At 33.0% G+C, this 24,555-nt stretch overlaps 1 protein-coding gene across 4 annotated transcripts in view; it reads left to right on the forward strand.

The window, feature by feature from the left end:
• Nucleotides 1–24,555, forward strand: part of LOC126847706 (small conductance calcium-activated potassium channel protein) — a 168,364-nt gene that overhangs the window by 132,600 nt on the left and 11,209 nt on the right. For all 4 annotated transcript variants that reach the window (XM_050588094.1, XM_050588087.1, XM_050588100.1 and 1 more), the window contains 2 exons: nucleotides 14,955–15,050; nucleotides 20,011–20,432. In XM_050588094.1, coding sequence (XP_050444051.1) covers nucleotides 14,955–15,050; nucleotides 20,011–20,432 — 518 coding nt within the window. The remainder of the gene's footprint in view (nucleotides 1–14,954; nucleotides 15,051–20,010; nucleotides 20,433–24,555) is intronic.

Below are 24,555 nucleotides of genomic sequence, written 5' to 3' on the forward strand. Positions count from 1 at the left end.
GGCGCGTCGCGATGCTATATCTGAATTTTTATGTTGAAACCGCGCAAAAGCTACTCGTGAGCCTGATTAATATATTATACTCTTAATGACAAATCGTCGTCGGTATTGCTGAAATGCGAATAACGTCTTAAATCAAAGTACTCACACATGTGTATTTACTTTAATTTTACTAATGGCGTTGAACAGAAACTGTATGTATAGCTGAATATGATAAAAAAAATGAATATATTTTGAAACTATCGTTTTGCAATTTGCACTGTATTCTTTTTTCTCGAAAAGTGTTTAAGTATTTTGATTTAAAATTTATAAAGGAAACACACTTAATACAACGCTATTACTAAATAAAAAGTTAGAATCGTTTACTTTTTGTACTTCCAATTATCATCTAAACGCCGTTAACGACATAAGTACTTAGTTGTAGCTAAAACATTTTCAGTTGTAACCAATAGCTAATGAATGCGTGTCTTTTTTTCGTTAATAGGTTAGGTTAAACACTCAATCCTTGTTCGCCAATTAAACGAGTTGATCATTGTTGTGGGTAAATATTATAACAATGATCATTGATAAATTAGAATATTCAAGCTACATTTACTTTCTGATTAACATAACATGTCTAAATGTGTTTGTTTGAGTGATCATGCAAAAAACTAGCCAATTTAAACACGTCAGATTTTAACTTGATATATAACGATTTTACAAACAAAAGTAAATTTAACGATTACGTAGAATGAGAAACGCTCGAGATTGAAGTTAATTTTTGTTGTACATTAATAAAAAAAAGAGAACTACATTTTGTGAAAACATCTGTGATTGAAGAAACAAAAGTGCTATAGCCGGATAACCCTGTTCCATAGGAATCTTAAGTTTCATTTCGCCAATAGCGCTTACCTATGTCTTGAAATGGGATCAGACCATCGTGTTAGTGATATTGCAACGACGATTTATAGTTGCCGTTCAATTTGTTTTGTAACGAGGTAAAATGTTATGGTATTGGACATCGCGCTATATGTATAACAAGGTTGCAATTTAAAGTCCCAAAAGCTACAAACAGTGATTGGCAATGACTCCGTAATAGTACTGTTCATCAAATGTGTTTCGTCCTATTCGATTGCAAAACCGAATGTCAAGATAATCAAACACGATTAACAAAAAAATCTAAATACTATATTTTTGCTTTTTAATTATGCTCCATTCTTTACTGTATTTAAAGGCATAGATCGTGACATTTTCCATAATACAACATTTTTTAAAGGTTAACTAAAATGTTAATTGCTACAGTAATATATTTTAGATTTGATGCGGATCTGTTTAAGTATTTAGTCACGGTTTTACTTCTTAATATTATAATGGAAAATATCACATGTGAACTACACTATTAAGAAATAAAGTACGACCATACTATTCTTTATCTTATTTCAAATGAACTCATTACGTAAGATCATTATAAAATAGAAATTTGTGGCTTGGTAACAATCAGAGTAAATTACTCAGCGCTTAGTGCCTACTGTAGTCTATACCAACAACATACAAAACATACACAATAATTCCACACATAAATAAGTTTGTTTTCACATCAATTAGCTAATGAAAATATAACTTATGTATAAACGTCTTATTGCCTTTTTCATTAGTCAAATAACCTCCTACACAACTATTACCAAAGCGTGTTTAATATTATATGCATATATGTGCGAAGACATATAATCTATCATTAAATAAGGCAGATCCAAGGGTGCATATTAAATGTATAAAAATATATGCCGCCTAATATCACACGATTATTATTGCTTCAATTTAAGTACAATTTACATACATGTTTTACCTAAAAGTATGATAATACTATAACCGTCTTAACTACCATTTTTCATATAGTAATTATTTAAATGCAGAGTAATTTTAAATCTAAAAAAATCCTACTGTTAAGTTGGAAAAAGTTTGTTGTTGCAAAATCATAATGAATAGCTGTATTCGCAATAGGTCACTCAAGTGTATAAAATCCTTTCAGCCAGACAAGCGGAATTTTCCAAGGTTTTAGCCTGTCAAAAACATATTCGCGCCTAATTATTATTTTGCACTTGAGCTGCAGTCGGCAGCTATATCAAAATAATAATATAACACATACATTAGTACATAACAGTGAAATGAGACTGTTCTTAAGAGCAATAACGCCTATTCTTATTATTATTTCCTAGTAGCGTCAAACATGTTTTCATGTTGATCAAAAAATATTTTATTATTATTGTTACTTAAATCCAAAATTATTGATTTGTTTTTTTTTATTTCCATGCCACGAGCACAATAATTGTTCACTCATCCCTCGCACTCTCACAAAACCACCGACACCGGATATGCCCTGAGCTATTTATATAACAAACCTGGTCTACCGCCCCGGAAGCGGATCCGTTACCGGTCAAAAATGTTTATTCGCCAATTGTTTTCCCTCTACCAATACTATTTTCATTTTACGGGTAATATTTTCTATCTAAAATCTATCCAATGGGATGTAATATTTACACCTACTGCATTCGGTCTGGTTTTTATAAATCGAAATGATGTTTTTTTACGCCCTAGTGTGTGTCTATCTGAAAACTTCGGAGGTATTGTCGGAATCCGGCAAACGTTAAAGAAACACAAGCCCATAAAAAATTCATAAATTTATCAAACACGCATTATCTTCAACTTCCGGTTGTCGTTAATTTAAAAACGAACGATCTTCTCTAGAATGAAAACCCAACGAGAGAACCAATTATTATTATACGGCATCCTCTACCACTAAACCTAACCAGCAATTGAGTCATTAAACTAGGATAAGACTATCAGCCTTCAAATTTAAAAGCAGTTATCGGTCCAACGGGGGCCTCGCTTACGAAAAACATTACCTTCTCGGTTTCGCATAGAAGCGCAAAATAGCTACTTACTACGAAACTTTAAAAAAAGCTTTTTTTTAACCATATTTTGGTTATAATCGATTCTAGCTACTCGTGAGGGTGTCGTCGTAGTCGTGGGCACGTTCGGAGAAAAATCTTGCAAGTTTTATCGTCGTTCCACTTGATTTACCTTTCACGCAGATGCGCGGTATCAACCGACGGAGGATGTTATTATTATGTTATTTTTTTTTTTTTGCTTTCGACAAAAACCTAGTATCGGTCGATACCATATCTATGCACATCGCACAACAATAAACACGACACAATATAATATTAAACCCTCCCGTGTTTCGAAAAACGACATTATTATGAAAACTGGTGGCGCTAGGGTAGTTTTTCTAAGCGAACGGTAAAATGGTTTTATGTTTTGAATATTTTCTTTTTTTACATAGCAGCCCACTGCGCGATTTAGTCAGTTTTCCGTTTTTCCACGAAATACGTTATTTTGTTTCATTTTTATTAGCTTATATTGCCTCTGCAAGGAATTTCGTAAAATATAAGCCTCGTATATGTTCTCGGCGAGTAACGATAAATTTTAGTTTTATTCGAAAAGGATTTTCTATCTTAAAAAATACAGCGGAATGTATTTTCCCCGACAGCGTTTGTAGCTTTAGAACATATTATTAATATTATAATAATACTAACTACGTAAAAATACGTACTACTACAATGTAGAAAAAAAGTGCTAAAATAAATTGGCGTTTTTTTTTTTGAAACGTTCTTTACTTTATTAAAGTAATTAACAAAATTAGATAAATCTGCTAGGATGAAAAAAAACATCTCCTTAAGTTTTTTGTTCAGTATTAAGTAGTTGTGGGTTTGAAAAAGTTTAGCTCGTTAAAATGTTAGACCTTTATTTTTCTAAATACATAATCGAATTCTGTATAACTATTACTTATTATTTACCTCTCTCGTTGTTGTGCGAGTTGTTTTAAGTTTTTTTTTGGTATAATTTACATTTTTCCAGCTACTCGGCATACCCGTTCCCTGAAACCGTTCCGGACCAATGTTTGCTTATTGTTTATGATCTAGAGTTTTATAAAGATTCAGCCGGACAAACATCAATAACAACATTGTGTAAATCTAAAACGGCTATAAGACGAGGTCATTTGAAGTTTGCTTTTGTTTTCGATGATATCAAACGGAACAATGGAGAACGCATATCGAAATGATATCAAACTTTGCTCCTCTCAAACCTGATTGCTGAGCAAAACTTTCCAGAGACGTTATCAGCCCGAACCGTAGCTGTTCAATCGTGTTCAGACTTACGTTATATTTTCTGTTTATGATTATTCAAGATTGTTTTATATCGTCACAAAACAACGATCGCATAAAAGTACACGGCGCTGATAAATTCAACTCAACCCCCTTGGTAGAAAGGGCAATGGGAAAATCGATGCTACATTTATAATAACATACATCGATGCCGATCGGTGTAATATACCGGTGAGCGCCAGTTGCATATTGATATTCTAAATGATAACATCACAAAACTAATTGAAATGTTGCGAGGAGCCCGTCCGTGGCGGTAATGGAACTTTGGATTCGCAATACCAATTGATCGACAATATATTAACCACCTATTGTAATATTGCAGCCAATAATATGAGCGGCTGATAGAAATCAACTAAATTTAAATCCACTTTAAGGTGGGATAGTAGGCGTTCTGCGAACCCACCGACCTTACTGGCAATTACCAAAAAAGGGTCGTCAACCTTAGAGCCGAGCCTTGGTAATTGGTGGACCATCTAAAGATTTTACTTTAGATAAAATAAAACGTATTGATTTTTTTTAAATTTTAATATGACTTTTTGGATTCATTCAATTTTAAGTAATATAAATACATTTCGATGATTAATTTAAGTATCGGAAAAGCCAAAGTGCTGAATACCGGACAACCAAAATAGATAATATTGAATTAACACAATGTGTATCAGAGGGATCACATTTCTGTGAACCTCCCTAACATCACTCGTCAAAGGCTCTTAAATAAAAAAAAAACTCTATATGAGTCTATATATATAATATATGTACACTAATAATCACTCACCCAGTTTTCATATCCTACCGGATCGGGGGGACACCTGGGGCCAACCGGCACCAACGTCTACTCTTCCATTTGGTTAGGTGGTCACAGCGATGAAAAAAAAAAGGTCTACCCGGTAGAGCGACGGACAGCGGCTGCCAAACTAGACGCTTTTTTAATATGGGTGGGAGAGGGAAATCGGACTTACACTATGGTACCTGTATGGATGTACGGCAGTTGTGTTTAGGATGACGGTGCAGTGTTATCAGATTTTAAGGCTGAGCAGCAATACAAATACCGGATATTAAAGCACGCACGAGCTCACACTATACAAAACCCGGGCACTAATTTATTTGGCACATCAAAAGAGATTTTGTCGCGTTACACCACTTAAACGCAACCCGATTAGTTATCAATAATTCATGTCAATCGAAAAGGTTACTTTTACCGTATCGTTTCGGTTAGTAATTATTATTCTATATTCGAACCTCGCAGAGTTCAGAGTTTTAATATAACATTATGTTAGAGCGGCGTAGTACCTACCCGAGAGTTCAAATCGATATGAACGCCTGACTCCATGTGTAAAGTCGTTGATTCAGCAGTTGTCTGTTTTTTTTTATTACCATAATAATTTATTATTGACATGTCCAACCCGTACGATAGTCCGATACATAAATATATTACGAGCTTTCGTTATTATTAGTCAATATCGCAAAACCGTTCGTTCACTAGATCTCTATTTGGAAAATGTCTCAAATACACATAGCATATAACGATACTCGAATGTTAGTTTAATAACATTAACGCGTACATTTAGTTTGACAGTTCTATCGTTCAAAGCTTTTTGGTGGTCCAACCCGCAACCCCCAAGATCAATTTGTCCTAATTCGCCATTTGAAGAGTCCTGAAAATGCATTAAAGTGTACAAGTATGTCCACTGCACACAACAAAATGTTTAAATAACAACTTTAGGCACGCATTAAAAATCTGTCCCTGACGACCCATTTTAATATTTCAATTACCTAACTCGCATTTGACAGCACCGCACCATATTATTATTGTATTCGTGGCCAAAACATAATCCAAACGTAATAAATGTAAATTTAAATGCCTTTACTTAACTAGACAAGACTTGGATAAACACACTATAATATGTTGTGTACACTTATTTGAAACTAATTCGTGTATACTTAGATCGCGAAAACACTCGACAAAATACTGATAATAAACAAATATGTTTAATGGCAACAGTTTATGACTAACCTGAAACTAACTGATAGATTGGTAAAATTACAACAGTAAGAAAAATTTACAAAAGTCAGACAAAATTAATTTTAATGTCGATTGTCTTTTTTTTGCTAACTAATAAGTCGTGCTTATTGACTCGCGTTTTTTAACTATAAATTTATACAACAACATAAAATATCTGATCTATGTTTGAATTAAACGTGGCATACTATGGGATAATTTAATTCGTTGGCATCACCCGTATAACAACAAGATGTCCCTTGGTGTGCGATTTGTTTTTCATATTCTTGTATCAGACTACTCTGTTGTGGAATAATGCCGCAAACATTGAGGTACACAATTTAGGCTGTGGGCTATAACTTCAACGAATATAATTGTATTATATTTTTATATAGCGGAAGTATACGGATGGCCAAAACCCTGTGAATCATCGTAACAAAATATATTATTTTTTTTATAGAAACAACGTTGTTGTAGTTTCTATTCCCAATTGGCGCTTTGTTCAAAAACTCCCTTCAGGCGCAGTTATAACGATGATTTGATTGTCATCGATAAAGCATAGAAATAAAAAAATAAAAAATCAGACATGAACGTTTGTTTGGTTCTCTTACATGTCTCCGTAGATCAATCTTATAATTTTTCAACGCAATAGTTAAACGTTTATTAGCTCCATAGCGAACACACAACTCGCATCCAATAGTAATTTTCGCAAGCCCTTTGTTTGACCACTAGAACTTGTTACACGACTTTGAACTTTGAGCAGACCGCAAGTTTTTCGTGCGAGTTCCAACCATATGGTAGTAGGTCGACGTTGTAACAATTTAATTTTCAACTAGCATAGGTAGGTATATATTATATAGTCGTTTATAATTTTTATTTCATCTGTCACAAGAGTTTCAGCGTAATGGAATCAACGTTTTATATTGTACAATTTATTATTTCAAGTCCGGTTGAATAACTTTAGTCGTTTGCACGGAGATATTCTACGGCTTGACAGTGTAACAAATTTCGAGAGAGAACATTTTATTTTGTTTTTCTGGAAAGCAGGCTTTCCTAAATTTCCGCCCACAGTGGTAATGGAATAAAAGTCGAATAGGAAAAAAAAAGTAACCATATTTCGGTCTCTTGCACACCTGAGCATGACAATTGTACGATTTCGTACAGTGGCTCCCAAATGTATTTGTAGGATGATTTGATTACATCAGACTCGCAGCTTTTTGATACGTTTCATCATTATATGCGATATTCGTATGTCATTTAGTAAATTGCCCTTTTCGTACGTCGTTATACGACCCATAATAAATTATTTTGGTATGTAAATATGTTTAGGCACGTCCCAGATGGAATTCAGAAAATCCTAAAATCCAGTAATACACGAGAAAAAGTTCTTTGTGTCCAGTCGAGCGTAAATTTCAATTAAAACCACGTTTATAAGCTTTGAATTTTAATGATGTGAAAATATATTATGTTCATCAACTTATAACTACTTTTATAACAACTTACGCTATCGCTAAACAACACAAACATATACGCACATTGTGTACACTGAGGATGCTTAATAGTGTACTGTTTTATGCTTATTTAGAGCAACTTACAATATACTTATCAATAAACTTATCAATATTCGTTATTTTTTTTTTCGAACGAATCTGCGCCATAGTGTATACCCCCTGCTATTTTAAAAAATTATTAAAATGCAATTTATTCTCATATACTTAATATTTGTGATTTGTATGGTTATAAAATGCATCATTGTTATTTGTTCACTCTTTATTAAACTTAAGCCTTTCTACAATCACTGGAAAAAAACCATCCCCTGCATTTCATTTATAATTTCCATCTCAAACAAAAGAACCAGCTGTCAAGTAATTATTGTTAGGATTTATAACAAAAATTTATATTTTTCATAAAACAAAAGCTAAATTCCATATACTTTTAATCGAAATAAATAGAGAAAAAAATTCAACTTTCATTGTTTTGTTGAGACTTCTCTTAAACAATCGATGCAAAATAATATATTATAACTAGGACTGTACACATTGGGGGGGAAGGGCTAACATTTGAACTCTATACTAAATTTCATATAAAAAATATAATTCACTCCACGTGTGTTATTTCTCTAACAGATATGAGATACTCTTATATTTTTTTTTTACAATCGTAAATCGAAATAATTTGTCTCTTTGTGAATAAAGGTGTGACAGTTAAATTACCATAGAAACTACAAAATAGATTATAATAAAAAACGTAAATCAAAACGGTGTCCGTGATATCCGCTTCTCTCCAAAAAACAGTTTCGTGAACTATACAATGTGCAATATTATTTTAGAGAAAATGTATAACATAAATGTACAGATTACAAATTGTTTTAGTACACGTTAGTAAATATTATGCGGTAACAAATTGAATTAGGTACTGAATTCGTTGGCCGCGTAAGCTCATCCCACCAAACAAGTAACGGCAAATTAGCAATTGTGTCCGTTAAATGTAAATTAACGCTTATTGATGCTTTACAATTCTATACTGTGCGAAATTAAGACTAATTATGTTTACTATTGTGGATTTTATGTAAATAAATCCAGTCTTGCGCTCCAGTCAACGTGCGCTACATTAATGAAGACCGCAACATCCATTTTAAAATAAAAATTATCTTTGTGGAAAATGTATAGTAATCGTCTAGCGATTAATTAACTAAAAACAATTTTTTTTTTTTATTATCAGACGATAATATTATTTGTATAAAATAATATTATAACTTTAATTTTGTATGCTATGAGTATTGTTCGAAAGAAACATGTTATACAATAAAATAAGTTTATTATTTTTATTGCGATAACATTTTATTTATTTTTTACTGCGTGACTGCTTTATTGTTCATAGTACTAAATTAAAGTAAACCCCGTAAAATATACGTTATAAATAAATTAAAAATAATATCAAATACTATTTTTTATTGAAAATTTATATTGAATCGCACAAGAAACTCTGATTTTTACTAAAACAAATTTGTAATTGGCTCACAACTAATTATATCTACTGATAAAATATCAATAAATGAACCACGGACCTCTAACTACCTGGCCTACAGCTGTACAGCAGCAGATTAATTTATTAGCACCATTACAATCGCTGTGTGTAAATGGCTGTGTCATCGAAGTTGATAAGAAACAGTAGGTCATCATAATAACTATATATAACACACTTATCCAGCAAAAAAACTCTGTTGGTAGTATACATACTCAGTTAGGTGTAAATCAATTTTTTTTTATTTAATCATACGTCATGACGTCATGCTGTTGTTATAATAATCATCATCATTATTATTAGTGTTAGTGTATAAGTATATAAAATTGTTTTTTGTTCATCTCCAATCAAGATGTCATGAGCAATTTATATACACTCGCATACAGTTTTGAAGAGAAGGGCGTGGCAATGAAAAATTGCGAGTCTGTCAGGGTGCCGTACTACAGGTAGAGAGGGGTAGACGGACAAATGAGAGTGGGGGCCAGGGACATTTCTCCGACAGACAGACTGATACTTGAACAATTGCCAACCCCAGGTCTACTGCTTGGTGGGAATGCGGAATGGAGGGTTTTTTGGCTTAAGAAGGTTCGTAGTCACATCCTGTTTGTGATGTATGTTTTTGTCGTTCACACGCTCCGAATTGCAGTATAATAATAATTGTACTATATATATTTTTTTTTCTTCAAAAATCATCGTTAACGGCCACGGTTAAACGATCGTTAAGGTCGTACTGAGATACTAGTTAATACACAACACGATCAGTCACGACATAACTGCTGCATGCATATGCACGAACGTTTACATATTAAAACATATAATATTATTTTATGGCGCTTTCAGCTCGATAGGAATGTTGTTCGAGAGGTAAAATAGTATTAAGGGTAAAAAAAAAACACATTAATAAATATTACATGTGTTGTAGTAAAGAAGGCGTGGCCCAAATTTCCGGCCAGTTGTCTAAACAACCCAATACCGGTCGTGCATATTAAAGTGCCTAACTTCGAACAAAGCGGTCGTACCTAGCTATCGCCCCACGAATAATTAAAATAAGTCTGAAAATATAACGTTTTAATAATTCAATAAAAATGGCGTTCACATAATTCAGGCTATTTGTTTCGCTATAAAATGTAATACAAACGGCTTTAATTGCATAGAGCACAACTATCGTATGGTTTGTATACTTGTAATATTATTTTTACTCTACTAACTTTGAAACATTAACTGGAGATATCATTTTAAGTTTAAGTGTTTATAGTCATAGCTTCTCGTTTAACGATCAGTGAGGTCGGATAACAATAATTAAAGCTGTTCACGTACAAACAATGATCGTACAATTTTAATGATCAACCATACAGTGGTCATTAAATAAGGGAGGAAAGCACATTATATTTTTAGAAACCTATTTCATTTTTATTAAACGTGACCCCGAACCAATCTCGCCTAATACAAGAAGAAATCTGAAAATAAAAGCCGCCAAACGACTGAAACGCGATACAAATACACACGAAGATGTGTAGAGCACAATGTAATCTTTAGATGTTAGCGTGACTTTGTGTTAAGGACACAAAATATATTTTTTCAGCGTTTAATTTCCCGTTTTTGCCAGTACAGTGTTAGGATAAAAATAATTTTTATTCATGTCTTAAAACTATTTTATTTCCAATAGTAATAATCGTCGTATTCATTTCTTCAAGATTTCTATAAAATCCAATGGTAGGTATAAGCGTATAGCTGTAAATAAACTTACTGAGTAAAATGAAAATAAATAGCAAATAAACATATAACAAGTCTACATTAAAAAACTATAGTGAAATTATTTATTTACCGTAACTATATCGATTTCGTCTAGAGATGTTGCGAGTGTCAAGTTCATTGCTGTGCCCGTTGTCGCTTATTTAACCGAGAAGAAATTATTTGCTTCGTTTTATAAGTAATATTTACATATTTGTCTCTAGGGGGTTTTAGATCTAGACCTACGTAATATATTCGCATTTTGTTTTTGTATGTTTCTTTTATCTGTCTGCTCGCACTTCAAAAGGTCAATAGATTATTAAATTAATAAAATTCTAGGTCTTCTTTTGAATATGATGATACTTTAAAATCCACTCCAAAAAAAATCCGAATATCGATAAAAATACAAAAGCGCTTATACATACTAACAATAATGTTAATATTTTATTATTAATGATTCATATTACTCGATCCAAAAATAAATATATATTTTAATATAATTGAAGTTTTAGATAAAATATTTAACTTTATGTCTCTTTTATTTTTAGTTGAATGTTGATACATTCTATTGTAGTGTGTTAGTGAATAATATACTATAATCAAAGAGCGCTTCGTTATTGTAATTGTCAACTACGTAATAAAATCTTACCATATTCGTCATTCTGCATTCTCAAATAGGCATTATATATTATGCCAAATTTACCTAGGCATTTGATGGTGTTAGTCATGTGACACTTATTAAAGTACTTGACAAGACTGCTTTTGGAGAACCGCTGCCAGTTGCCTATTTGGATGCTTGCTTATCATAAAGAAAAAATGCAAAATATTATTATATACTTATGGAATTAATAATAGTACCTATTACTATTTTTTCAGATATTTTTTTGGAAAAATGTTTTTAAAAAGTGTTTACAACGCGTACCTTTACTAGAAATTTCCAACTTCTTCGTAGTATAACTTAAGTTTTCTTAAAGTTGTATCCTATGTGTTGCTCAGTGCTCTTATTGATTGGTTTCTCTAAGCCGATTGTCCAATTATTCATTGTTTGTACTGAAGTTCGTTAGACAATTGGAAAGCCATCTGTAGTGACTAACTTGACTCTTTCCTAGAAGTACTCTTATCAGGTCAAGTAATCCTTTAAAGTTTACCAATAAAAAAAGACAAAAGTGCATGTCCAAGATCGTTATGTCGTTGTGACTATATACTTAGTATCTTTTTCTTGTGAAGTTGATAATCTAAAAGGCAGTCCACTATACACTAAGGTGAATCACAAATAAGGAATGCTTATTATTTACTTATTGTTGGTATTATTTATTTTAAATAAACATGCATTTTTGAAGTGAATATGTCTCTAAATCGATGCTATGTACGAAAACTTAAGCGCTACCAAAACTTTCATGAGACGTTACACTGATTTTGTATTGTACAAAACATTTAATTTCGAATCATTGAAAAATTAGCATCTCAATTATTTACTTAAGTGAAAAAAAACAAATCGGAATATGTACATAAACAAGACAATTTTTAAAAACCTATACATATTACCGCAAAAATAACTCTCTATAACGCATACGTATTTTGGCAACAATGTTACCAATCATTAGCGCATAAAAAAGACTAGTTGTTTGTTAGTAGTATTTTATTTTCATTAAATATTATTGGTACACGAGAGAAAGATAATTTTCGCTATATTAAAATACATTTTAAGCTACGTTCCTTTCTTATTAAATATATTATGACGTACAATATTCAAGAAGCTGATATAAGTCAAGTTCGAAGCTTAATTCAATACACGCCTTCTCTTTGTAAAATTTGATTGATCTCTCGCAGTGACATATTAACGTCTCGCAGTTAGTATACACGGCTAAAAGGTATACTCTAAAGAAAATCGAGGGCGTCGCCTTTAAAATCGCAAAAGCGTTCTAGACTAAAATTTTCGACAACGTCATAATACAATACTAATTGTATAAACATTTTAAATAATGGCGAACAACGTAAAAAAAAATGACACGATATCACTCGTTATAACATTGAATACGGTATGGAAATGTACAAGCTAACCGTTTTTGCAAAACGCATTGCCAACCGTAAACCAATATTAACTTTGGTCCGTGTTCGTCCCAAGTTTCGACTAACTCGATAACCGAGTTTATCCGTCTATTTCGCCTAAACCGTCCCCGTGCCGTTCGTCAACGACAAATTATATTCCCAGGACATAACTGGGATAACGCGTGCCCACATTTCCCATTTCTCTGGCCAAACCCCGCTCACATGAGTAATATAAAAACTTGCTGACGGTTTGCCAAATATGGTGCACGTCACCCGAAACGAACGAATCCAACAGCGGTTCAGAGCCAATATATACATATATATATATATATTATGGCCTATACATAATCTATATGTAAATACAATATACATGCACATACCATCGCTATGTGATATATACTTACCCTCTTACAACTATATATAATATTTTTCTCCTCATTTTCGGCCTCTTCGTGTTCTGGCAAAGGGGACGGCGCGTAACCCTCGGCCACGGATGATGGATGACAAAATTGTCTTTGTTACCGTCTCGGTCTACTCGAAGAGCCAACTTGGGCCGCCGCCGGGGTTGCGACGACGATACCCGTGAATTAATACTTCCGCCGACGATCATAACTCATTGTTTGGCCGAGATGACAAGGCTGAGATAGAACAAAAAAAAAACAAAACAAAAGAGGAAGATATAGAAAGCCATTACATCGCACGACGCAACGTCCGTAAAATATTTATGCATCGGCTCACACATTAGCAAGCAAGAGAATTAATATAGGTGTTGGTTCTTTTAAAAACTCTTAAGAATGATCATAACCATTTACTCTAACGCCTGGTTTATCTGTAAAAAAAAACTCAATTTCGTTTATAATTTATTGGTAATTGTGTGATGTACTTTGATAATGGGTGCTTAGACCAATATCAATACAAGTTGGTATTATAACCGTTCAGTTTATCCTTATAAAAGTTTATCTTTACAAATAAATTAAATTTTATGTTATAAATATGTTGATAGAAACTCTAAACCTCATATAAAAATAAGTGTTAGCAACATATCTGTGTACTAACAATTTTATTGGCCATTTTAGTAACTCGAAAACGTTACGGTCAAGTAAACTAGACGAGTTTTACAAAGTAATGTACAGCATAATATTTCCTATATCGTCTTAAATTAAAAACAAAGCGAAAGTTTTATAAATAACACAAACAATTTTGAGAGAATTTCAGAATAATCGAAAAAAATCCATCATTACATAAACAAAAATTTGGAATCATTTTATATGTCTCTATAGAATTTCCACAAAATTTGTACACCACCGTATCATACTAGGTTATATGTATTTACGTTTGCGTTAGCTGTCGGATAATTTTCAGTCAATATCGATCGCACGTCTATGATATACATAGAGATAGAGCATGAATAACAACAAAAGCTAATATTGTTTGTCAAGATTATCCGGGAAGCTTAACTAAATAATGTTCCCTAATTCCGAAAACCAACCTTTTCTGGAAGCCGAATTGAAATATATAATAAAGAACGTAAATTCTAATAATTTTCGCCGAACAATAAATTGAGTCTATTAGAAAATCCATTTATAAATTTCACACAATATCCTGAGAATTCTGGATATAACGTGTACCTACTCTATTATTTTGAACGTGTCCCGTTACCATTACGTTTTTCTTTTACCCGTGAAATTAGGACACTTCGAGACTTTTTCGGCAACCTTAATTTATTAATTGCACAAAAATACCCCGTGTAAATACCCCGTGTGGGTCTTGTATAGAATAGGTACATGAAAATCGCGCTCTCCCTTTGATAAACATTGTTGGGAAATATAATAAGACCAACGCGTGTTATAGTGTAAGTGAAAAATTAATGACTTAAATCGCCTTCATATGATTTATGAAAAATATTGTTTAACACAAATTTGTAACGGCCATGTTATTTTATTTTTCAGACATCGTTTTATTCTACGTCACTGAAAACGCTCATATCCGTATCCACCATCATTTTGTTAGGACTAATCATGGCATACCACGCACTCGAAGTACAGGTAAGCGTATTGTATCATTTTATATCATTGTATAATATTATCTTATATCCTAAGTATTAACTCTTAATAGACGCCCGTGTATATTAATATGTATTTATATAAGACTATGAAGAAATACAAAATAAATTTGTGTAATACATAAACCTATATAAACTAAAATATCATATAACTAGAAATAATGGTTATTCTTTTTTTTATGGTAAAAGGTGTAATTGATATTTTTTTTGTTTTAAAGGAATGAATAGAATGGTAAGCGGGTTGTTTTTTTTTACATTTAAGACTAAAAAGCCTGACGTTTTGACTACTTAAGATGGTCCGGTTTCAATTCTATAGAAATGTACGATTTTTTTTTTAATTACTTCACTAGGTTATGTTGGAAACGGGCTTTTATTATTTGCGTTAACAAATTGCGTTTTTATATTGATAAATCAACAACATAACAATTTATTCAAAAACATTTTTTTGAATGAAAATTATTTTTTTACACAATCTAGTAAAGAGTTAAGAGGCCAACAAATTCTTATCTTTTTATAGAATTGAAATTGGACCAACAAAAGTCATACAATTTTGTTTCACAGTGAAACCATTTTTTACCTGCAAATGACTAACACGTAGAAAAAATTACACACGTTAAAAATAATACTATAATTTATGAAGCATATCAAATAAACTAGAAAATAAATTGACATTTTCGAAATTTTTTAATACTGATTTTTTCCTAAATATTACCTTAATAAAGCTCTTTAACAACCGCTTTTTAGCTCTTTATCTATACAAATGAACATTTAAAAATGTAAAAAAAAATATAGCCAAGTAGTTGTTTGTTCGAAGCCTATATAGGAAATATGAACTTAATTTTTTAAACAGAGGTGACTGCACACGAAAAATAAAATAAAATATTAAACATAATTTACAAACTCAACAAGTAACATATTATACCTACATCTTCATCCGACAACTAAATTGGATTTACGTCCGGAATATGAAATAAGCCTCTTACAAAAACATACATACGTACACAGTTCAGTCAGGTAATCGTTGATTTTTTTTTTGTACCGCCTCGCTTACACCTAACATATAGATGCGATGTATGGTCATTAACAAGCCGATTGGAGCAAAAACTGATGTCGTTCGAAAACAAAATACTGAGAATCATCTGTGATCCAGTATATAACAACGAACTGGAATGCTGGCGTAGAAGAAGGAACAAAGAGATCGCATCAAAATTGACATGAGTTTCGAGGATAACCAACTATGTGAAAACACAAAAAATCTAATGGTTTGGGCACGTGATGAGTAGGTCGGACTCAGAGTACCTAAAAGCGGGGGTCGAGTGGAAACCCATAGGGAAGATGGATAGATGGAATAGGACTTAGAGAAATTAGGGATACCTAATTGGGAAGAAAAAGTACAAAATCGAGAAGAGTGAAAGGTGGTGTCGGTGGCGGCAAAAACTCTCAAAGAGTTGTGATGCCAGAGAAGAAGAAGACCATCTCACTTGTGTGTTTATCATTTGAAACAACAGCTGGGTGGTGTTAACAGAGATGTTTGTAAATTCGGATTAGTCCCCTTTGCAATCAAGCACAGGCTACGGTTAGTCCAAGATCATATTGGCATAATAACCAAACAGCATTATACCATGCTAACCGCTATCCAGTCGTTGTCGAAGTCACTGAATCGAACTAATCCAAACCAATATAATTACGAGTAATAACTATGAAAGCACTCGGGGAATTAAAAGAAGCCCAGTTTAAATCAGTTGCTCAATTCGTGTTCTCTCGTTTGAAAATTTAATCACATTTATACTTTTATCATTGTGCAATAAATGTCCGAACACATACACACTGAAAACAGAAACCCAACGCAAGTTAAATAAAACTACAAAACAATATCACGTCGATAATAATGTATTTTCGAACCAGCCAATCATGTCGGAAATGTAGTTAAAAACAAAACAAGCCCGACTAGCCTACATTTGCTCCTTTCAATAGAGTTCCCGGTACACTATAAATTATGTTTTATTAGAGGCAATAACCCGAGTATTTCTATTCGCTTTTTTATATGCCATGTAGGGAGAGAGGAAAAACAATAATCTTGGACAAAATCCTATTCGATTTGCATTATTCATGACGTTTGAAATTTAACATTGATGTTGATCCGGATTTTCTTCTTCCTGTATCACTGTTAACTGTAGGATATGAATGCTAACACAAAACACGAGATCCCGAATAAAATATCAAACCCAAGTAAAGTTACTATAACGAGTTAGCATAAACATATGCATTTTGGAATTAATGTCAAATAAAACATAATGGTAAATAAAAATAAAAATTTAAAACATAATTTTATTTAATAAATAATAATAGTTTCTTTGTAGTTAATACCATAACGTTTACAGACTGTATTATGTTGTTTGCTTATACAATTTTAGAATTTAGACTAATAATCACTATAGTTAAGAAATAAAATAATGAAATATTTCATACACAAACTTGTACACAAAGTTCAGCTACGCCTTTCACAACACCCCTGCCAAAATTATTATTCGCATTCACAACTTGTGTTTATTACAAAAAATTAAAATTGCTTTGAACGACTAAAATATATTATGTCGCTTTGATAAAGCATTAGACTCTTCGCCAACCGAGTAGAAACACTAATTAAATTGTTCGAAAAACCTCAAATTAGTCCAGTTCAATAAGTATTGTAACTAACGAATGTAGTTTGGTTAAAGTTTGTGTAGAGTATTTTTTTTAAATAATTACATAGTTTACGTTTATACCTATATATGCAATTTCGCTTTGCCCACGTTTCGGAAGCATTTTATCGTCCATTTTCCGGGCTGTGTTGCGTGCTGGTTATTGTTGTATGCTCCGCACTAAGGGATCGGTCAAACAGAAAGCGGACTGTCCGCGCGGACAGGGTCCGTCCAACTAGTGCGCTAGTCCGCTGCGGACTGGGATAGTCAAACAGAATGCGGACAAGTTTGAGCGAACCAGTGTGAAAACTGCCACAACCAAGAGTGTACTGCTGGTTGTTTTTTTATTTTTTACTTTTTTATCTAACGTTTTCTGTTTTCATTTTCTTTTACAAAATGTCTAGATTCTTCTACTTGCCTTGAGTTAAGCAAGACGAAAAAAAAGAAAATGGGTACATGAACTAAAAAAAAAAAAAATAGAATTTGGCGAGTTTCACCGACTATGCTGTGTTTTAAACGTTCAAACTAGAACTGAACTAAATTGAATTCAATCATTTAAGAGGTCATATTTTTATGAATGGTTTTAAGCCAGATATTAAACACTAAAATATTAGCCAGAAACTTGATGTTTTAATATACTAGCCACCTTAGATACGAGCTTGTTACTGCTTGTTAAATATACTATATCATTATCTACCATTATCTATAATTCCACCACTACTTTAAATTTATTTGGTACTTCAACGAGACATGAAAATGCTCATTCGTGGTTGCAGACTCGGCTGAAAAATTGTATTAAATTTTACATTTTTGTGAAGTGTTGATACCAGTCTTTTGTCAAATCTGTCCATTTTTCTGTTTTTTTTTATAATCTGGATGCTACGTATCATACAAATAAACGCATTCTCGAACTAGATCAATCAATCGTTCCGTTTCATCGGTCATTTTCAGTGCACAATTTTAAAATGAAAAAAATGTTTAAATTAAGTACAATATGTTGTCATCAATATTGTTTGTATATTTTATGTTCGATAATTATATATTAATAATAATAATATTTTAGAAGTGCTGAAACGTGTGGAAAATCCAGTGTATTGTCTATATTAAATATATATTATATTTTTTTTATTTTACAAAATTATTCCAACTTTGTGGAAACATACAACCATCAGTTTGTCCGCGGCGGACTATACTAGTCCGCCGCGGTAGGCCGCTGTCAGTTTAACCAGAATGATGCATTTAAATAGAGTACAGAGTCCGCGGCGGACCGGCGACCTGTCCGCTTTCTGTTTGACCGATCCTTAAGAGTTGCTGAACGTATCGCCCGCATCATTCAGTATTCATGATTACCATTGCATTTCCTTCGTCTAAAGTAATTATTTAAAACTGGTTATCGAACAAACAACATTTTTAGTAAACTATTTTTAAGTTAAAATAAATAGTTAATAAAATATAAACGATACCATTCAGGTTTTAAAAATTAATAAAACTCAGAAATTTGCCTAAAAAATATAAAAAAAAATTTTAATTTTCTTAATGTGTCTCAAATTAATTCGATCAGCCTGTATATTTTAGGGAAATACTTGTAAATTTGAATAGGATATTTGTTAGATGTAACACTACATTTAAAAACCAATAAAATGTCATTAACCCTTTGATCCAGAATGAGTTAAAACTTTTTCTTCATTTTGTTTTTTAGAGATGATGTAAATTTATATTTCATAGACTTTACAACTTCAGTTTGAGTCAGCGTTTTCTTTTAGCGATTTTAGAACATTCAGTTATTAAATTTCCTGATGACCCGTGTCCTCCACTACCTCACTGTTTTAAGTTTTATTTTTCCAATGGGTCTACATAAAAAATGAATGCTAATATTAATTTAATACTAACAACAAACAATTGAACCATTTAAATACATATCAGGTATTAGGTACACGAAATTGTTTACAATTATAGTTACTGTATAAAACGTGTATTGTTGTTGTTCTTCGCCTTAAACGAGGTTGTTTAGTCAAATCCACAAATATCTATTTATCGACATACCTCCATATCGCTTAGAGGGATGCCCATTTCTCCGACTTTTTCTACCGTTTCGTTTTCCTCTCTTTTTTCCAACACGGCCAAACCAAATCTATCTGTTTTCTTATACAGTGCCTAACGCTCATTTCCATACAGCGTAGTAGCTGGCCTTGTTGCCGTTTTATTACAGCTGTACACTGTCAGTCGCATACGTTAAGTCGATTTTTTTTATACTTTCTACAGTTGTTCATGATCGACAATTGCGCCGACGACTGGCGGATCGCGATGACCTGGCAGCGAATAGCCACCATCACGATGGAGCTGGTCATATGCGCCATCCATCCGATCCCGGGCGAGTATTACTTCGAGTGGAAGACCAAGTTGGCCAACAAGCACGGCAAGCTGGAGACCCGGTGGGTGCCGTACGACGTGCCTCTGTCGCTGCCGATGTTCTTCCGGCTGTACCTGATCTGCAGGGTGATGTTGTTGCACAGCAAACTGTTCACGGACGCGTCGTCCCGCAGCATAGGTGCATTGAACCGCATCAACTTCAACACGAGGTTTGTGCTGAAGACGCTCATGACCATTTGCCCGGGCACGGTGCTGCTCGTGTTCATGGTGTCCCTGTGGATCATCGCCAGCTGGACGCTTAGACAGTGCGAGAGGTAAACGCGTCGGAGACGATTTTAATTATTTTTCATTTATTTGATTTTTACCGTCTATATTTTATCAAAATTATTATACTTAGGTTTCATTCCGTGTTACAATTATTTTGTTTTTTCATCGTCGAGTTCTCTCTAATTTTTAACATTACCGACCCCCGTTCGGCAAATCGCGGTGTTCGTGAAAATTTAACGAACGAACCCTTCTTTCGCGACAGTTCAAGGTAACGTCTAACCCCTTCCTGTTATCTCTCCCACTCTTGGTCAATCCCGTATACAGACTATAAACAACAATCATAGTACACGTGCACGTTGTTAATCTCCACACACTGCGAGTTCTATACGTTAACGATTATTTATTTATATATATTTAAAATAATAGATTATATAATATTATATTTCCTGGCCTTCAATTTCTATCATGTAATTTTTTAACCAACATTAACTCGAAGCTAATATTACAAACGTTGCTATAGAGTATAAACATATTGGAGAGTATTTGAATGATAACTCTCGGGTTCGAATTAATTTATACAATAAAATATATTTTGTAAACTCAAAGATTCTGTAACTATTCAATTTATTCCAAGGAGTCTTAACATTTTTTAAGTATTAAAGGTTATTTTAAAATGTAGAAAAACCTATTTCAAATGTTTCAAATAAAACGTAAAAGTTCTTACAGTATAGAAACGATAAACTAACCAGTGTTAGTTTACTGTTCTTCAGGGAAAAAACCGCAGAATTAACTATAATGTGTTTTACCGAAAGTAACTAACTATTTTATTACGGGTTTTTTTAATTTTCTTTTTGTCTATAAATCGTGTACAGACCAAAGAATTTTTTTTTTTTTAAATCCATTAAAAAATAATAATAAAGGGACTATTTCCGACAACGCTGCATTATGTCTATATCCGTCGAACTAGGCCATCAAAAAGCAGATAGTGCACATTGCACAAAATAGGTATTTTCCATTTTTTTTTTTTTTAAATCTTAAACAGATATAAAAGACGATAGTATATTTTATAGTGCTCCATATAATATACGACTCATCAATTCCCTTGTAGCTTATACAGATCCATAAAAGTATATCGATAGGTATACGCATAACTTTGTTCGTCAAATTTACTCAATAAAATGTATACATGTAAAATGTACACAGCATACTTTTTTATGTTTCACCTTTGATTAGATTAGTTCGTCGTGAAATTAACAACTCTGGAATCACGTGGGTATATCTTGCAATGATTTTAAGAATCTGATCACGTTGCGATACCTTGAACTGTTGCGAAACCTGAAGAATTCTTCGACGTCTAGACCAAATCCACCAAATTTATAATTAAACAATGATATTGTTATATTTGCATTATTATAATATGATTAGCTTGTATCGATCGAGAAGCGCAAAATCAGAGACAGTAACACAATTTCTTATCGCATCTCCACGAGCAAACTCGACATTATTATTATAATTGTCGTTCCTATTTATAAGTTATAACTCTGTAACCGTTCCGTTGTCATTCGAGTAAATATGCATCTAGTAAAAAAAAATGTAAAACATTACAACAATATTGATTTCAACACCTTTGACCAAACAGAAATTCATGCCAACCCAAAACACAATAGCTGCATAACATGCATAATATTATAATAGCCGAACTTGAACAACTGACACACTTAATACCGTTGCGGCTCAAGGGAAATTATATATTAACGGGTGAATTCTTTTTTCACCGACAAACCCTTATTAAAGCCTATTATTTTTTTAAGCATCCGTTTTCATTTTATTGTATTTTTAATGATCCTCCTGTGTGTACTGTAACCGAAATGTTAAAAAACCCGTATTTTTTAAAAAAAATTTCAACCGTTTACTCCTAACGCAAACTCGTGTTTAAGAAAAAGTTTTGACTTAGTTAAAACAAATAATAGTTATTACAACCCAAGGACAGAATTATCTAGTTCCAACGAAACAATATTATATTTTATAACTATTTCTCAACATTTTTATTATTTTATATCATGTTAAAGTTGGGATACTATAATAACACAAATGTTTATACATACTATCAAAACATCATAAAAATATGAATGTTGTACTTTCTTAATGTTAGGGTTGGTTACAGAGAGAATATGATGGTTAGGATTTTCAGATTTATGTGGAATAAGTTGAGAATATACCGATACGATAGTATTATTATGATTATAATTATTATTATTATTATTATACCTACTATTCAACCGCCGTTGGAAATAAGAAAATAAGCAACATTTCTTAACCCTGCGAGTTTGGTTCGACAATTTCCCTAGGGGAAGGCGAAAGTTTTTTGTTGGCTTAACTCTTGATTGAGCATTCTTGTAGCCGACTTGTGCATATTTCAACTCCTAGTCTCTAGACATTATCCATTAAATCATATCTCAACGAGATCCCGATAAAATATTCAACACTCAACCTACTGGCACTGTCTGTTGAGAAAAATGTTTCATATAATTTCTTTTAATCCGAGAAAGCCGTCAAGAATAATTTGACCGTCGCGTCGCTGGATACGACAAAAGTTAAAATATAAAATATGAGTGCGCAGAACCTTTGGAAGATAATATAATCGTTATTGTTTTAACGCCTTTAGAGATTATCTTTTGACGCGGGTCGGATTTGATAGATTTTTATGCACTAGATTTCATCATCAGCCATGATCGGCGGAGATAAGACATATAATAAACATATATATATATATATACATATTATTATAACGATAGAGTCGACAACAATAATAAACCGTGAAGTTTTCATTTCTCCGCGATTGTATATTCGAGTGGTTTTGACGTGCCGTTTCAAGTGCACTCGAATAACCCGCCAAAGAAAACCACGGCTACGTCCTTTTTATTTTTGCATTCGCTTCTTCGTTTCCACACACACACACACAAACGCAAAACGGTATAAAACGACGCACAGGCCGTCGTTTCCGGCTTAATTGTCACATCCGACTTTTAAGGGTATTCATTTTTATGATGACCGCAATTTTTTTTTTTTCATAATAACTCAGTTGTCTGATTGCCGCCAGCGACAGTAACAATTATTATTCTATTATCAAAACTGCCAAACAAACGACACCACGACCATTAAGATTATGATAACGATGACTTTATCATGATTATCACGACCGCCGGCGGCGATACTCGATTAACTGTAGCCGTCAACGCGTATAATTGCATAATATTAATTCTTCTTGGATCGGCCGGTAAGCGCGCATTGTGGTAGAAAATATCGCAAGAAAACCGTTTAAGAACAACTGGTCGAGTCGAAAACACGGACACAACAACTGCAGCACAATGTTCGCACACAGTTCAACGAAATCAAATTAAAATAATAATTCCACACTAAAATCGCCAATATCCCGGCCGGCGCGGCGTTTAATTGTTACACTGGACCGTATTATAACTAACGTGCCCTGTCGGTAAATATACATATATTATACAACACGTTGGTCGCCGGTACATAAAATTATAATGAACGTTTAACGACCATCGCGATAATGCCGGATATGCATGTTGTAAAAATGAACCTACATCGCCCGCCGGCGAGTATTGATTTTGTATAACGTTTATAAAAAAATATAAAAACATAATAATAATATATTTCCACCTCCGCAATAATTTTTTTATAATACTGTGAAAACAATAACGGAATAACGCGAAAAACAAAATATCCCCGGTGTTCAGCTTGCCCGCCGCACGTGGTCAACCGTGACGCCGATTCATCAGGTAACGCCTATTACCCGTACCCGCACAGTGATCCATAATTAACACCGGTTATACAAACTTTTGAGTATGTGTCAATTCACGCTGCCACGACCTTATACAAAAGCGTGGTTTTTTTTTACCCACCGCGCATTACACAGTGTGTATCTGCCTAACCTACTCGAGTCGCGATAAAAAGGGAAAAATAACTAGTCGGCACATAACAATATAATATAACACAGCGTGTACACCAAATGATTCACTAACTACGAGCCGCGGTTTACATATCCAATGCGTCGGCGTGTACGTTTTTAGCTTATATTTAATAAATCACCCTTTGAAAAAGAATATACCGTCGGCTTGCTGCTAGTCGACTATTGTATGCATAGGTATA

This window comes from Adelges cooleyi, unplaced genomic scaffold (assembly GCF_023614345.1).
Source record: "Adelges cooleyi isolate 19-005CV unplaced genomic scaffold, UGA_ACOO_1.1 ACOO_flye_CR_arks_rails_tigmint_CR_PRNA_1, whole genome shotgun sequence".
In the NCBI taxonomy this organism is placed as follows: domain Eukaryota; kingdom Metazoa; phylum Arthropoda; class Insecta; order Hemiptera; family Adelgidae; genus Adelges; species Adelges cooleyi.